At 37.1% G+C, this 18,779-nt stretch overlaps 1 protein-coding gene across 1 annotated transcript in view; it reads right to left on the reverse strand.

Annotated features, from left to right (window-relative positions):
• Positions 1–18,779, reverse strand: part of LOC150085767 (PHD finger protein 12) — a 529,395-nt gene that overhangs the window by 381,957 nt on the left and 128,659 nt on the right. Inside the window, exon 5 of the mRNA XM_090373472.1 lies at positions 1,249–1,366. Coding sequence (XP_090229598.1) covers positions 1,249–1,366 — 118 coding nt within the window. The remainder of the gene's footprint in view (positions 1–1,248; positions 1,367–18,779) is intronic.

Below are 18,779 nucleotides of genomic sequence, written 5' to 3' on the forward strand. Positions count from 1 at the left end.
CTGTCTTCTTTCACTTAACCATCCCTTTATCCACAGCAGTAACTTACCCTTAATGCCACATTGCTCCAGTTTATACAGCAGTGTTTTATGTGCAACAGTATCAAAGCCTTCCTGAAATCCAAGTATATGAAATCAAAATTATTTTTTACATCCATTTTTTTTACATCCAGATTGGTAAAACAAGACTTCCCCTTAACAAATCCATGCTGTGATTCCAGTATAACTGTATGTCTGTCCAGATGGTCCAGCATTACTTCTTTAGCCAGTGATTCCATTATTATTCCTGGAACAGACATTAAGCTAACAGGTCTGTAATTATTCATGTTGTCTTTTGATTCGTTGTGAATGCAGTCTTTTCACTGATTCTGGAGATATACTAACTCTTCTAGCCCTTTCTGAATGAATAAAAGTGATATTTTCCAATTGTATGCTATCTGGAAATGGAGAACAATAAAAGGTGGTTTTAACCAATAGCATATTCCCAGTTCAATTCTGTGCAAATCACAGTTTTCCATTTCTGTTCACTAACAATCTAATTCCACCTGAAACCTTGTTGGTTTTTGGTTTTTTTTTGTTTGGTTTTTTTTTTTTTTTTTTTTAGGAGCATTAGCAACTAAGGCCATATTGCTCCAGGATATGCGGTGGTCGTTCCTTAACCTTTCCGCATCCTCCGTATTTGGTGGTGACGGGCTCGAACCCCGGTCTAATCAAGAAGCGTGTGCTACGCACTACTGCTCCTTCCCACCTGGCTACGGAGGCGCGAACTTTGTTGGACTCTCTACCTCAACTACCTTGGAAAGCCAGTTATTGCAATGATCAACAACATGCTGTCCATAGGTGAACTTGAGAGCTAATCTTCTACTGTTTCCTAAATTTTTTTTGTTTGTCTCCCCTTATTCTTGTTTCACCAGCTAACATAAAAATACCTCCGTCATTCACTCTGCTCATTCCTTTAAGAGCCTTAAACACGTTATCAGGTCACCCATGAGGTGTCTAGTCTCCAAGTTCACATCTAAAACTTTCATCATAGGCAAGGCCCTTAGCACTGCCAACCAATCCAGATGCCTTTATTTCAACCATCTTTGTAAGATTATGTTAGTTCTTTGTAAGATTATGTTAGAGACATTGTCATAACATTAAAAAAAAAAAATTATAACTCATATACAGGAAACAATAATTTACAAGCTTGCATGTATTCATAAATAAACTTCCCCTTCTAAATTATTATTAGTTTATTAACAATTTTACCTCCTACACTGGAAGCACAATTTTGCTGGCAATGAAACTAAACCATTATCTAATTCATGAGCTAATTTCTTCATATTGCTCCTGTTTCCTTCCCTAGGCCTTGGTCGCTTACTGGAACCTGAAAAAGTATTTAAATATTTTCCATATAGCAAAATATTTTCATTATTAAAATTTATGCTTGCCAATGACATACTCATATAGTGGATGATAAATTTAAAGCATATAATATTACAATAATAGCAACAAGTCTGACAAACCCTTAAAATTCTCTTTTTATACACGACATTACTTTATATAGTAATAGGTTAATTATAATTAAAGTGTGCAACTCCACCTGACTGTAGGCAGAAAACTAATAGTCACAGAAAGATGAAATCATAAATAAACTTTCACATCCATGTTAATTTCTGCATGCATTGGACACTATCCAATGGAAAATCCAATATTAATGGAAAATGCAACCAACAGATAGTGAGGATCTCCAAAAGAAGGATAATTTTTGGTTGGTAAAACTGTTATGAGACAATAGCAACGCCTTGACTGTGCTTATATAACATCAGCATTTAAAAGGATTAAGAAGAGGGCTATTTTCCAAAAACAAAAACTGGGCTAGGTAAAACCACAAATTTGAAAATAATGGGTGACTTATCTATAGAAGACTTTCCCCAGCACATGGGCTGATCACAACAGGTCAGTATTCCATGATAATTGTCCAAATATTTCTCTGATCCATCATTCATTGGCACTCATAACAAGATCTATTTGGTGCAACAGCTAACAGGAATTCAAGAATATATCCACAATAAACGTAATGCTCAATAGTTTCAGGTAAATAACATGTGGAACATCTTATGAGCCAGTGAGGCTCATTTTCAATTAAATGGCAGTGTGAACAGCCATAATTGTTGGAAGTGGGTAGATCATCACCTCCATGTGCAGTCAATGAAATGCATCTCCATCATTGTAAAACTGCGGATGGTTTAATAACAAACTTTGTAAGTTGATAATGTTTCTTTAAGGAAGTTCAAGCTCATGATCAATGTACAACGTATCATGCTGAGACAAGTACCACAACAGCCAAGCAGCACTGAAAATTTATTGCATGATTACTACTCTTTAGGAGCTAGAGAGAGAGAGGGTTTAGAAACAACTGTTTTATGCAGGACACTGGTTGCCAGCATATCTGCTACTTCTTAACATATTCAATAAAGACCACTTCATTAACCATTACTACAGAAACATTTAACCAAATTATCCAGATCCAGATCACAGTCCTTTTGGATTTTGGTTATGGGAGATATCTCAAGAACACTTATTTACTTATTTTTATTTTGTAGATGGTTCCAGCACATTAGCCCAGGGTCCTACAGCAAACTGTTAGCCCCTGGTTTCTGTTCCTGGCAAGTGGAGCCAGGAAAACTCAGTGTATGAAGGAAGGAAACATCATTCCTAACATTCCAAACTGAGTTGGATGCCCAATCTGGCCGAAGATGTAAGCAAGGTAGAAGAGACATAGGGAAATCGTAAAGAAAAAAAAAACAGACAGCAGAACTGCATAGGATGAGGACAGCTGTGTGTGTGTGTGTGTGTGTGTGTGGTGTGTGTGTGTGTGTGTGTGTGTGTGTGTGTGTGTGTGAGAGAGAGAGAGAGAGAGGAGGGGAGAGATCAAAAAGAAAATCGTCCAAGTATAGGGTGTAACAGTCTCTGACAGATTTGAAGGAAAGCATCAGAAGTCTACTTTCTAACATATCACAAGACATGTTACAGGAAATTTCTGACCATTCCATACAGTGCATCCACCATATAGTGAACATCTCAACTTTCATACCAAGCAGTTCGTCCAAATAGTAGTCTACACATGGTGCCAAATGCACCTTGGTAGAAGGTTTGGAAACTAATATTATTTAAGCAAATTCTGGATAATGTTATTTCAGATGTCATCTTTCTTGAACTGCTTTCTATCTACATCCATCTAAAGTGACTAATTATAACCTCCCTATATATAATAGATAATTTTTTTTTGATTATGCATAAAAATGAACATTATTCAAGAAATTTTATTTGTAATCTTTCATTAATTAACCACTAACATCAAAATTATTATTTCACCTGGCAGTTATGAAGTGGCACCAAACAGATGACTCACAAAAATAATAACCACATATGAAAAATCTGAAATTTTTTTCTACCCTCCTAAAATTATATTTTTTAATTACTATGGTTTTTAAGTGATTCTCTATGGCTTTTGTAGAGCAACTCTGCATGAGAACAGTCAAATACTCCATCACCATCTTGGAAATTTGGAAGCCATCTAAAACATTAAAGCATGGAAGATTATATCATTATTATAATAGATAAAGTTGAGAACTAAGGTTAAATTTGAAAGTGCCTGCAATTCTGCCCAAAAATGATAGGAAGTTATTTGTGTTTTTTTTTTTTAGGAGCATTAGCAACTAAGGCCATATTGCTCCGGGATATGTGGTGGTCATTCCCTGACATTTCCGCATCCTCCGTATTTGGTGGTGACGGGCTCCAACCCCGGTCTAATCAAGAAGCGTGTGCTACGCACTGATGCTCCTTCCCACCTGGCTACAGAGGTGCATGATGGGAAGTAATGTATGATGAGACCACTGTCAATCATTGTGGGTTGGTCACTTGCACCCAAAGCAAGGCTTTTGGGGATTTATTGGATGATTGTTTTCTAAAGCAGCATGTTCAGGAGGCAACTAGATTGAGTCTAGTTGCCTCCTGATCTGATTACCAGTAGTGATTGATCTGATTACTCTTGATCTAATTACCAGTAGTGATTCTTCCTGCAGTAAGAATCTGCAGATAAAGGAACCACTAGGTGGCAGTGATCACAGTGTGGTGATGTGGGATTTAATCAAAGAGGTAACTACCATCAGGGGTAAAGGGAAGGGTTTTTGCTTTCAAAAAGGTGACTACGGTAGTCTGAGACAGTTTTTAAATTCTATACAGTGGGACCAACTGATGATGTTACCAACAACAAATTCAAAACGGGAAGCATTCAAGGAATTAATATTGGATGTCACTAGACTTTTCATACCAACTAAGAAATACTGCTCGAGTGTTAGCCCTAAATGGAGGCCCGATAAACTAATGAGACATGTAGCAGAAAAGAAAAATGCATGGGATACATATAAATTGACAGGTGACACAGAAGCCTATGGTAGATATAAGCTAGTCTGTAATCAAGTCACAAAGGAGGTCAGACGGGCAACGGCTGCAAAGAAAAACAGCCACAAGTTCTTTACTTATGTAAACGCTAGATGAAAGGAGACGAATCATATTGGTGCACTTGACATTGATGGTTCAACTGTTGATGATCCTGCTCAAGTAGCTAACAAACTGAATGAGTATTTTGCATCTACATTTACATATGAGGAGTTATTCAGGGGTGGGAATGACAGAGGTGTATTAAACTCTGGAAGTGAGTTAAATGATTTTGTAATAACTGAGAGCAAAGTGGAGCAGAAATTGTTGAAGATAAACATAAGAAAGGGACCAGCGGTGGATGGAATCTATCCAGTCATATAAAAGGAGGCAGCAAAGGAAGTAAGCAAACCCTTGGCCATAATGAGAGCTTCCTTAGACTCAGGGGAGGTACCTATGGACTGGAGATGTGCAAATGTGTCCACAATTCACAAAGGGGGATCAAAGGGTGACACTGGTAGTTACAGACCTATTAGTCTAAGTTCTGTTCCAGGGAAAATAATGGAGTCACTGGTTAAGGAAGTGATGCAGGATCATCTAGACAAGACTTCAGTTATAGTTCGGATTTGATTTGATTTGGATTTTATTGGCGCATTAGCAACTAAGGCTATAATGTGCCAAAGTTTTTGTTTGGACACAGCATGGGTTAGTTAAGGGGAAGTCTGACCAATTTGATTAGATACTCTGATGTGATCACAGAGGAACTGGACGAAAAGAACAATTTTGATATCATATACTTGGATCTTAGGAAGGCTTTTGATACTGTTGCACATGGAGTTATTTGAGGAGTTATTCAGGAAGGAGAATGATGTAGGTAAAGTAAACATTGGCAGTGAGCTGGATGATTTTGTAATAACTGAGAGGAAAGTGGAGGAGAGATTGTTGAGGATAAACATAAAAAAGGCACCTGGGGTGGATGGGATCTATCCAGTTATATTAAAGGAGGCAGCAAAGGAAGTATGCAAACCCCTAGCCATAATTATGAGAGCTTCTTTGGACTCAGGGGAGGTACCCATAGACTGGAGATGTGCAAATGTAACCCCAATTCACAAAGGAGGATCAAAGGCTGACACAAGTAATTATAGACCTGTTAGTTTAACTTCTGTTCCAGGTAAATTAATGGAGGCACTGGTTAAAGAAGCACTGCAGGATCATCTAGACAAGAATTCAGTTATAGCTCAGATGCAGCATGGTTTTGTTAAGGGCAGGTCTTGCCTGACCAATTTGATTGGATACTATGATGTAGTCACAAAAGAACTGGATGCAGAGAATAACTTTGATATTATATATTTGGATCTTAGAAAGGCTTTTGATACTGTTGCACATGGAAGACTGCTGCACAAATTGGAGCAGTGTGGCATTGGAGGCAAATTGCTGCTATGGATAAGGGGATGGTTGAGTGGCAGAAGACAGAGAGTGGTAATCAATGGACACTGCTCTACGTGGACTAATGTTATTAGTGGAGTTCCTCAAGGTTCAGTGTTGGGTCCGTTGTTGTTTTCGGTGTTTATGAATGATATTGATGATGGGATATCAAGTTTAATGTCTAAGTTTGCAGATGATACAAAGGTTGGCAGGGTCGTTAAGGACACTACTGACGCTATGCTGCTGCAACAGGATCTGGAAAGGTTGAACAGATGGGCTGAGAGGTGGCAAATGAAGTTTAACATTGTCAAATGTAAAGTACTACATATGGGTAACAGTAACCCCAGAGCAATGTATCAACTCTGCGGTACTACACTGACAGTGGTGGAGAATGAAAAGGACCTGGGGGTAATTGTGCAGGCAGATATGAAGTTCTCTGAGCAGTGCAGACGAGCTGCAAGAGTAGCTCATGGTGTCTTGTCAATGATATACAGGAATTTTTCTAGCAGGGATAAGGAGGTGATTATTCCCTTGTATAAGGCAATGGTTAGGCCACATCTTGAGTACTGTATACAGGTCTGGAGGCCTCATTTCAAGAAGGATGTAGAGCTGCTGGAACGGGTACAGAGAAGGGCAACAAGATTAGTAAATGGAACAAAGGGTTGCTCTTACGAAGAAAGGCTTAAGTTTTGCAAATTACAGAGTCTGGAGACTAGGCACCGGCGAGGTGATCTGATAGAGGTGTATAAGGCTTTGAATGGTTTGAGCATGCTCAATGCCAATGGGATTCTTCATCTTTCTCAGAATAATCACCTCAGAGGGCATAAATTCAAATTGAGGAAGGACGGATGTCGGATAGATGTGCGGAAATTTGCCTTTGGCCAGCGGGTGGTTGGTTGGTGGAACCGACTTCCATCACTTGTTGTTGAAGTTGATAGCCTAAACAAATTTAAAGCTCAACTGGACAGGTATTTCGAACGAACGGAGGGGTGAAATGGGAGAGGGGTTTTTTTTTTTTTTTTTTGGCTGATGCTGAATAAGCTTGCTTTCTTGCATCATATGCCTCTACTAATGCTAATGCTAATGGAAGATTGATGTACAAAATTGTACAAGTGTGGCATTGTGAAATGACGTTGCCAAGGGGAATGTCTCTGTGTGTGTGTGCTTGATTGCAAGCAGTGTGAAAAAGTTAGGCACCAACCCAGCATTGTTATGGGCCTTTATGAGAGTTTGAAGGAAAGGTAGATGCCCTCGAAGGACTTAAATTGGAGGACATCAAGCTCTCAGCTGCCAAAATCAATGCCAGAGTTTGCACTTGATCATCAGGCAACAGAATAGCAAACTTCAGGGCAGAATGGGCTGGTACCACAGGAGCTAGTTATTGTCGGTGATTCTGACATTTCCCATCTTTCTGACATTGTCAGGGAGACAGGAAACACAGTCCATTCTGGTTATTTGGGACATATCGGGACTAGTGCATTTTGGCCCGATTAAGCGGCTGCCCCAATTATGCAAAGTTTCACGTAAATAGTTAAAAATACAATGTACCCCCCCCCACTCTTTACAATTGGTTCCCTGTACAATCAAATCACGTTACGATGCAGTCACCATCGTAGTGTGATTTGGTAGGTAGCATAGTAAAGTACCGTTCACTATACGATGTGCAGTAAGCGCCAGTCATTGTGATCACGTTTGTGAATTAAATTTTAATTCTATTAAACAGCGATTCTAATTAGCGAAAATAGGAGGAATATTATCCACGGCTATAAAAGCAAAGATATATTAAGCACAAATTTACCCTTTATTACCTTACCAATTAAAAAATTAAATGATACGTGAAAATTGGAAGAATATACGTGATAATCGGAATAATTAATACGTACTGCAATATGTACATACGAACTAGCTGACATTTCTGTTCACTGACATTTGTGGGTGGGGGTTAAAATTTAAAACAGTAAAAAGAGAAGCAATCAATAACAAAGAACACGGCACACACAAATTTCAAGTAACACAATACGCGCAAGTGAGAACGGAGTAACAAGTTACAAAGCTTTAAAAATAGTAATGAAAAGATCTGAAAATAAATTTTTTTTTTAATATGATTGAAGATTTCATGGACGTGTAAACATATTTCACCATAATAACCCACAGAATTCCAGCTGTCGGTATTATCGTAAATTCAGTAAGATCGAGTTTACTGTCCGTTTATAATAGATTTCAATTATAAACAGGTGACTGCTAATTGTTTTTATTGTTTCATGGTTGTGATCTCCAGAATTTTGACCGAACCATGTGGTACTGTCTGAGACAATCGTCGGGTAATCTCCAGTGCTGCAGTCTCCTGCCCCGATTAAACGGCATGCTGTCCCAATTAAGCGAAGTAAACCCTGGCTATTTTCTCGATTGGTTTCTGTTTTAAAAGATTTGCCCCAAATAAACAGGCTGCCCAGATTAACCGGTGGCCCAAATAACCGGAATCCACTGTATATTGTGCAAAAAGGATAGGCGGAATAGGACCGGGGTATGTCCGCCAGGGGCAAAAGTTGATGACGTAGAGCAGATATCATATTTTAAGGTCACAAAGGATGATATTATTGTACACGTCGGCACTAATGATATTAAGAGTAGGAGATTAGCATTAGTTGAGGCATGTGATGCAAGAAAGCAAGCTTATAGAACATAAGCGAAAGAAAAAAAAAAAAAAAAACTTTCCCGTTTCACCCATCCGGTCACTCCAAATGTTTGTCTAGTTCAGCCTTAAATTTATTTAAGCTATCAACTTCCACAACAACAGATGGAAGCCTGTTCCGGAAATCAACTACCCACTGGCTAAATGCAAACTTCTGCACACCTGTTCTGCACCTGTCTATCCTCAATTTGAATCTATGCCTCCTCAGGTTCTTAATCTCAGCAAGAGGAAGTATCCCATCCACATTGAACCTGCTCAACCCATTCAAGGTTTTGTACACCTCAATCAGATCACCTTGTAGATGCCTAGTCTCTAGATGCTGCAACTAACAGAATTTAAGCCTCTCCTGATAAGAGACCCCTTTGTTCCTCTCACCAATCTTGTTGCCCTTCTCTATACTCATTCTAGCAACTCTACATCCTTCCTAAAATGAGGCCTCCAGACCTGTATGTAGTACTCAAGGTATAGCCTGACCACTGCCTTATACAAAGGTATAATCACCTCCTTGTCTATTCTAGCAAAATTCTATATATCATTGGTAAAACTCCATGACCTGTTCTGACAGCTCGTCTGCACTGTTCAGAGAACATATCCGACTGCACAATTAATCCCAGGTATTTTTCATTCTCCATCTCCCTGAGTGCAGTAACACACAGTTTGTATTTTTCCCTTGGGTTACTGCTACCCACATGCAGTACAAAAAAAAAAAAAAAAAAGGCCTCCACAGCCGAGTGGTCAGGAGTGGGAGGTGGGAGTGCAGTAGCACATTCTCTTTGAGTAGACCTGGGTTCAAGTCCCTGACTGCTAAATACGGTCGATCTGCCAACCCACGCTGACCAGCTTGGCAGATTATGGTCCCTTTCCCTCAGCATGAATTGTTGAGGTTTGGTTTGTTTTTTTTTTTTTTTTAGGAGCATTAGCAACTAAGGCCATATTGCTCCGGGATACGCGGTGGTCATTCCCTGACCTTTCCGCATCATCCATATTTGATGGTGTCAGGGAATTGTTGAGGAGGCTTCCATCCTGCAGTGGGTTGATAATGACTGCAGTTTACTTTTTTTTTTTTTTTTTTTTTTATGTGCAGTACTTTGCATTTGTCAATATTAAACTTCAGTTGCCACTTCTCAGCCCGTCTACCTAACTTTTCTAGATCCCGTTGCAGTAGCATACTGCCTTTACTAGAATTAACAACCCTGCCAACTTTCGTATCATCTGCAAACTGGGACATTAAACCTGATATACCTTCATCGATATCATTAATAAATACACAAAAACAATGGGCCTAGCAATGAATCCTGGGGGACTCTATTAATAACATTAGTCTACATAGAGCAGTGTCCATTTATTACCACTCTCTGCCGTCTCCCACTCAACCATCCCTTTATCCATTGCAGCAACTTGCCCTTAATGCCATACAGCTCCAATTTGTACAGCAGTTTTCCATGTGCAACAGTATCAAAGTATTTCCTGAAATCCAAGTATATGATATCAAAATTATTTTTTTTTTTGCATCCAGTTCCTTTGTGACCACGTTGTAGTTATTTTTATTTTTTTGACAATTCATGGTGTATTCAATAGTAAGAAAAAGCAGGGGGGACATGCTGTAGGAAGTAATGAAATTTTTGGATATGGCGTACACATGGTAAGGATATACCCAGATCCTTGACATAATGTGGGCTCAACAATGTGGCACGCATACACACTACTCGGACTCCCTCCAATCCCTCCAACTGGCAGAGTACAGGTAGCAAGATTATACACTAGCTATTCGGTTCTTAGCAAGAGGAAGTTACTCTCAGCAAGTTACCTATTGGTAACTCCTAAAGAGTTACCAATAAGTTTGGTCCGGTGTACTAACTAGTGACCAACCTGCGGACACCATTTTAGAACTGTACCCTCGAAATGTAAGGAAGAATGGATCTCGCCATGATGTTCACCATAACCTCAAAAGTCATCAGTCATATTGCATGATGGAAGAGATGGGGAAGGGTTGACCGGAACTTAGCTCTGGACACTAAACATGGGGTCCCACCACTTCAAGGTCTCCAATAAGCAAAGTGGTGGTATTGCACCGGATGATGAGAGTCATCTACCACCTAGTATTGCCTGGTAACACAGAGGGGTGGCATTCCTCCATATGGTGTGGGCACCACACCTTGTCCCATTCTTACATTGGTTCATGCCTGGGTGGTCACCCAAGATTACTAACAGCCCCACCATCTTGAAGGTGCAAGCAGAGGATCTGGCTGTCAGGGACCGTCCAGACTTCGTTGAAATTGGGTCCACTTGACTTGAATGTCACCCGAATATCAGTTCCATCAGTGTTTTAGACTCCTAGATAGCAAGTACAGCTTGTCTGGCATATCTGAGAGAATGTCTGTGACAACCTCAAGGACCATTCATAACATAAATGTGACTAGGGCTCTAAATCTTGTCCAACTGAATGCTCAAGGAGCAAGAGCTGTTGTTGATCAGATTAAACTCAAATTAGAAGAACATAATATAGATATCTTGTTACTCCAAGAACCTTACACACATATGGATAGGGTTCAAGGATACCCAAGAGGCTATAAAATAATAAAATACACCTCAGGTGTCCCCCTTCTACAGCAACAGTAGTTAAAAATAATGACCTTACAGTCAAAAAAAGGTAGGTCATCTCTGCTCTCCAGTAGCAGTGTGTGCCCATATGACCAGTGCCATAGGACAGTTTTATATTATTTCATTATATTCCAGACCAGGTAAAGGTATAAACCCAACTATTAAATACCTACAAGAAGTCATAGACTTGCTACCGACTGCAAATATCATAGTGTACGCTGATGTCAACTGCCGGTCAAGCCTTATAGCATAGCCGTACGGAAGACAGAGGTGGCACACATAATGGCCAGATACTTTCAGACTATATAGGTACCTCACCCTTTCAAGTGCTAAACCAACCAGATAACATCCCAACTTTTAGCATTATTATGTGAGAGAGTGACACTGATGTTACTCTTGCCACCAATTCAATAGCTTATAAAATCACAGACTGGTGTGTCCAGGCAGTCTGGATCACATCAGATCATAGAGCCATCACCTTCAAACTAAACTGGCAATTACAACAACCCAACACTCCCTGTTGGATATAAAAAGGTATAACCTTGAAAAGGCAACCTGGCAGATTTTTGCAGAACATACAACAGCTGAGCTGCAAAAACAGGAAAATTAGTGGTCTAGATCAGGCAACTATAGCCCGGACGAGCAAGCACTGACTATGACAAACATTTTAATAAAAACAGCAAATCTGTCTATCCCACGGAAAAAACCGAGGAAGCAGGTAGTCCCCTGGTGGTGGTGGTGCCTTGAATTGACCAAACTCAGGAGAAGGGTGCACCAGGCGAGGAGAAATTTCCAAAGAGCCAGAACATCTTGGCCACAAAATGAAGTGGATGCACTGAGAGATTCTTATAGAATCTCTCAGGAATCAGTATACAGCCCTCATAAGAGACAAGAAGAAGGAATGCTGGAGGCACTTGGTAGGAACTACTGGAAACAATAACTCTTGGGGAGTTGTCTACAGAATAGTGACCAACAAGATGCCAAGAGTCTTAGAAACTACTGTCAAACTAGATGGAACCCCAATCCTGTGTTGGGGGATTCTGTAAATAATGTCCTAGATAGCATTATTCAGACTGAAACTGGGGATCATTCCCCGACCCAGCTAGACATTACAAAATAAAACACTGAATATGACAATGCCAGTATTGAATCTCCGTTTACTACACAAGACTTAGAAATAGCCCTATCATATTGGTAATTTAGCCAAGAAAGCTTGTAATATTTCAGTTGCATCCATAATGGTGACTTCATGACCTTGAATGGAAAGATTTATCTCGTTCATATGGTGAAAAATATCTGCCAGGTAAGCCAACCCATAGATAAAATCCTTCCTTTCAAAATGTTCCAAAAGGGGTTTTCTCTTTCTTCGAGAAAAAGTGAAACTTCTGCCCTTAGTTCGAACAAGCGCTTCAAGGCTTGTCCTCTTGAAAGCCAGCACACTGCTGTGTGGTAGAGAAGCACTTCATATTCTGCTCCCATTTCTTGACAAAATCTTTTAAAAATACAATGATTCAGAGAACTTCTTTTGATAAAGTTAATTACTTTTATGGCTGTTGGAAGAGTCTTTGTTGCCAGTGCATGTCTGTGTAAAAAGCAATGCGTGACAACGACTTGAGGAGCTTATTTTTTCACTAAAGTAGCAAAACCAGATGTATTACCAAGCATCGCAGGAGCTCCATCAGTGAAAAGAGAATGAAGTTTTCCTTTCCATTCAAAGTTTCGTTTGTAAAAAAAACTTTTTACCATTTCGAAAATGTCAACGGCCTTTGTAGTTTCCGAAAGAGACTCACAAAATAAGAATTCTTCTTTGATGGCATCAGCATGCACATAGCGAACAAAAACAAGGAGCTGGCTACATTGAGAAATGTCTGTAGTTTCATCCAATTGCATACTGAAGGGGAATGGCAAGGCTGCCATTTCCTCGATGACCTGCTTCAAAATATTAAAAAACATCAACTATCCTAGAATGTATTACATCATTTGACAAGGAAACAGCTTCCAGTTTTTTTCTCTGTTCCAGTCCACAGACCAGTTCGACCATTTCCAGTGCACATGGTTTTACTAAAGTTTCTCCAATAGTGTGGGGCTTCTTTTTGCTTGGCAATCCAGTAAACAACTTTATAGGATGCTTCAAGAAAAGGTTTTCGTGAAATGGCAAATCCAAGTTTTGGAAGTGTCCCTGCTTTTTCGAATTGAGATTTTTTTGCACAAAAAAAACCAGCATCTTTAGATGCATTTTCAGCACGGACAGATTTGAGATGATCTTTCAGTTTTGCTGGCTTCATACTTCCGTTCACAAGAATTTTTCCGCACAAAAAACACTGCAGTATGGTATTTGAGTCCTGTCAAGTTCATTAATGCAAGTGAAACCAAATAATACATAGTTTTCATCACACTTCCTTTTCTTCGACATTTCAACTTAAATTTGGTCTGTAACAAATGTTAAATAATTAATGCAATACTAGCAACTAAGAAAGCCATATACGAAGACTGTATGCATCGACAGACACACGGTGGGCGTGTGTCTGTCGATGCATACAGGAGGAGGCCCCTGCAGTGCTATGCCTGTAGCACTGCAGTGGTTAAAGTCCTAGACCCATGGCTTTAGGTACTTACATTAATTATGCTTATGTTAATTTCATTTTATTTCAGGTAATCTGTTTTTTGGCATACATATGCTCTCAATTCTTCCATGGTAATTACACCTGACAGTTCAGCACTCCCACCTAATACACTGATAATAACATATTTGTCTATAGTTCATTATGGTTGCCGTTTTTTTCTACTATTATTAGTAGTACCCCAGATCCATAACCCAGTTTAATATTTTTAATTTTTCATTTCTAATACCTTCCTTGTTTGCTAAGACTTTCTGTAATTTCATTACTTTTATCAATATTATATATATTTTTTTCTTTTTTTTTTTATTATTATTATTTATTTATTTTTTTTGAGAGAGAGTATTTCATAATGGTAAAAACTTAGAGATTAAACAATAATAGCATACTATACAGTATCACGACCAATGAACTTTGGGCAATGAATCAATGAGTAATAATAAGGAAAATTTTATGATATTCAGCATTTGAAGGCAGGTGCAATGTTAGTGGGGGCCAAAGTATTTGAAGAAACAAATATGTCTTAAAGCAAAGCAAACTGCATGAGCCCAGGAAATCATGGTTAAAGACCAACAAATTACAATTTGTCAACTAAACAAGTGGTCCCTAACCATTTTCCTTTTTCGGCAAACATCTCATCCAGTCTTCACACATCCCCCCAAAAAAATCTCCTCCTCTTATGTATTTAACGCTGATTACAATTCTCATATTTATTCTTTTTTTTTTTTTTTAATGCAACTTAAATAAGTATTTCTATGAAAACAAAAACTCAATTTTTATTTAATTTATTTTAGGCAATAATTATTACTAATAATTTAATACGAACAGTAAGCATTAGTGGGAAACTTGTTACTGATGGGCATGACATAATCATTCAACCCTAGCAAGGCTAGATTTAACAGTATGCAGTAACAGAGTTGCAGCAGGGACCCAGAATGATTAACCCAGTATTCAATCCTTCTCTTGACAGCAGATATGGAAGTCTTCCATATCTTTCAATTTTGAACAACTGGCCCTCCATGACAGCATAGTGATTTTTCCACCTGTCACTCATTTGAAAAGGGTTCCATTCCTATCTATGGCTACAAGAATTTCTAAAATTCTCTCCATTGAGGCTATAGTTAGCCGATCTCAGGCAGAGGAGGGAGTAGATTTCCCACTCCATGAGTTATGAGTTTTTAGTCCACACAACATGCATATCAGCTGTAAACACACATTTAAACAGACATATGCAACAGTCAAATACGGTCTAAGTTACTGATGCACCTAAAACCCAAAACTTCTTACCTGAGTGCTTTCATGGCTGAAAATGCAGTCGCATCGACAGGAAGTTAGAAAGGGTATTTGATATATGTAGACATGTTTATCTTATTTAGGTTGGCTCCAGAACTTTAGTTCAATTCCATTGGGAAATACTGTGATGATACAGAACCCTGTACACAGCAGAAAGGTTTGTAATGTTGTGTTTATGCAGTGTAAGTGTTGTTTAGCTGTTTCTGGCCACTTAGTCACAAGGAAGGCAATCACCCGGAAAGCCTGCCCAGTGTCCATCTACACTGGGGGGGGGGGGGGAAATGAGGGAAGATGGGCCACAACTATGTATGTACTGTAGTCCACCTTTATATATATATATATAAAGGTAGTTCTCGACTTTACAAGTTAATTCATTTCTAGCGCGTGCTCGTGAAGCGAAAACTTGTAAAGCGGGGAATTAAATCCCATAGACAACGTTAAAAATAAGGGTTATGTTTTCAACAATGAAATTAGTTGAAACATATTTATTCTCTATTTTATAGCTTGTGCTTTAATTAATTTAATTTGGAAAATTTTATTGGTAGAGTTATAAACACTAAACAATGATTGATTTATCCAAAGAAATTAAAACGTAGCCTGTAAAATCAAGCAAATTATAATAATAAAGAAATTATTTATGACTTACAAATTTTAAAGAATGGTTATTCTTCATTGTTGAATAAATGCACACTCAATCACTTATTATTGGCTCGGCACTCGTTGGTTTGCTACACAAGGAGTTGTCTCCTTCAGAAATGCTTCAAGAGGCATTTATTTCCAAGATAATATTCTCTTTTCTTTATAAATTTCAATAGATGCATAAGCATTTTTTAACAGAACGTACAAATTGCAACTAACACGATTTGCGCAGAGTAACAAGTTTACGAAGCTTAAAAAAAAAAAAGGAATGAAGAGAAGATTCTGAAAATTTATTTGTTTTTTTATACGATTGAAGATTTCAGTAAAGGGGAAACACATTTCACCATAATAACGCAAAAAACCAACACAATTCCAGCTATTGGTATTTTCACAAATGCAATAACATCAACTTTACTACCCATTTATAATTGCCTGCAGTAACAGAAAAGCCCAATAAACCGGAAAGTGCAAATTGTTTTTATTGTTTTATGGTCATGACCTCCAGAAATGTGCTTCAGAAAAATGTCACAAAGGCATTCAAAATTGGTTCTTATAACAGAACATATAACTATGGAAGTAGTTATCATATGTTCTCCTAGTGCATTTTAGTGATTTGAATTGGTAACTAATACAATTTGTACTATAAAAACGACTTATATATAAGTCTCTTTTAGAGACTTATATAGTGAAAATTAACTTCCGAGGTCCTGGAACGAATTACCAAAAAACGTGTTATTGGGTTCACATTACGATATTTTCATAATACGATGGTCTGTGGAACCGATTAATATTGTAAAGCTGGGTATACTGTATTATTTAAACAATAAATTTTAAAAGTATATAAACATCAGTAAATACAAATTTTTAATAACAAAATGCAATAATATTAAGAATATAAAGGTATAATTATAAGGCAATAAATATAGCCATTTAACTGTAACTAATACAATAAAATTACAGAAAAAAAAAAAACATTAAAAGCAAAACAATTTCTTTCTTTTAGATGAACTCTTATTAGTTTAAATAATATATATTAATAATTATAAATTACATAATTTTAAAAACAAGTTATAAAATTCACTTTTAATATTAGTTTTATAAGGAAAAAAAATCACTCTTCTTTATATTAAAAACTGCAGAAGTCCTGTTAAAAAATTCACACTTAAAATTATTTGTTCTGAATTCTGTAATATTAAATGAATTTTGATTCCTTAGTGGCCTGGGGGGACAGTTAAAATTAATACAGCATAAAAGTATTGGAACATCAACATTACCTTGGACTATCTAACATGGTGTCCCAAAAGTCACTGCATGTTTTGGTGAAACAGTGTGATTTTCACTGTTTATATTTCACTGTTAATAAATTTCATTATGATAAGTATATTTATTTTTTTTTACATAAAACGTAAGTACTTGTAATGCGTTAGAGATGTTATTATAATTTTTATTAAATTTTTAACGTTTTCTTTTCAGACCCAATTCATGAATGTTCAAGAGTGAATTTTTGTGGTAACATCCAGCATCAAAGGAATGAAGTTTTGTGAAATTAGAGAAGATTTAAGATTTCATAGTGTGGTCCATTAAGCTGTTATTTTGGATTTGATTAACAAGTTCCGCACACATTGCTGCTCGACATGGAAAATCTTTATACAGGTCATGCAACAGCTGGATGTGGTGGGGCTTTTTCATTAGCGTCAAATGCAAAATCTTTGAACTTATGTCTTAGGTATGTTCAGTCTTCGAGATCCCTCCCTAACTGATAATTTTGGGTCCTCTTAGAACATTTCTCGAATTGATTCAATGATTTCATGTGCTGTCCTTGGGCATCCACATCTCTCCTCATCACACACAGACCCAGTTCTTTTAAACTTATTCACGAGTGCACTAATCGTATTGTCTGTAGGACCAGGACTATGAAATCTCCTTGAAATTCTTTTGCTAATTTCACAAAATTTCATTCCTTTTATGCGAAATGTTACAACAAAAATTTGCTCTTGAACATTCATCATGAATTATGGGTCTGAAAAGAAAAAAATAAATAAATAAATAATAAAAATTATAACAACATCTCTAACAAATTACAAATTATGTTTTATGTAAAAAAATAAACTTGTAATGAAATTTATTTGAAAATCACACTGTTTCACCAAAATTCGCAGTGACTTTTGGGACATCCTATATAATAATTTACAATCAAACATTTTTTTTTTATCTTTCAGAGTTGGAAGACCTAAAATCTTACACCATTCCTTATAGTTACTAGAATTGAAATCTACCTAATTTGTAAAATACCAATCTCATACCGAATGCCCAAAGTGAGTTTAGGATGATTCAAAAAAAAAAAAAAAACCCAAATGTAATCCCACTCCAGAAAACAGCACACATAGGATGACCAGATTAAAAATTTGATCTCGGGGTTTATGTTTGGGGTATTCATTCCTCATTTTGGATTACTCGCATTATATCTTTAAAAAACCGAACAATTTTAATAACAAATATTTTATTTCTATATTTTGTTGATTTTTACAAATTCGTGGAATGCAAAATTAGTCAAATTTTAATAAAATTAACCAAATATAGCCTGTGCTTTAATTCATTTAATTTGGAAAATTTTATTGCTAGAGTTATAAACACTAAAGGGAACTTTTATAAATATTAACATCAAATGTTTCACATAATTGTTTACAATACATATTCAATAAACCAGATTTATTTTATCAAAAAGAAAATATTTACCTAGCAATACTTTCCATTTGAGTGAATTTTCTTTAACAGTTTTTCATTTTTAGTGCATATCCATAAAATTCTTTGCATGACATATTGTGATTGGTTTTCACCAACAGTTCTTCCTTCAACATTCTTTAGGTCGAATTTATTTCTATCCTTTTTCCATGTGTTAAACATTAAGCTAAATACTTGCTCACTGACTGCATTTGAGTGAGGCAAAGCAAAAACAAAATTAATAATTTTTTCTGTATTACATACTTCATATGCATTTAAAAATTTTATTCAAATATATGTGGTATTTTTGAGGTCTTTTCTCTTGAGAGAAAAAAAATACTCTATTCTTTTTCTTTCTTTATTCCATA

The sequence above is a fragment of the Mastigoproctus giganteus genome, chromosome 5 (genome assembly GCF_048544385.1).
Source record: "Mastigoproctus giganteus isolate SK-2022 chromosome 5, ASM4854438v1, whole genome shotgun sequence".
In the NCBI taxonomy this organism is placed as follows: Eukaryota; Metazoa; Arthropoda; class Arachnida; order Uropygi; family Thelyphonidae; genus Mastigoproctus; species Mastigoproctus giganteus.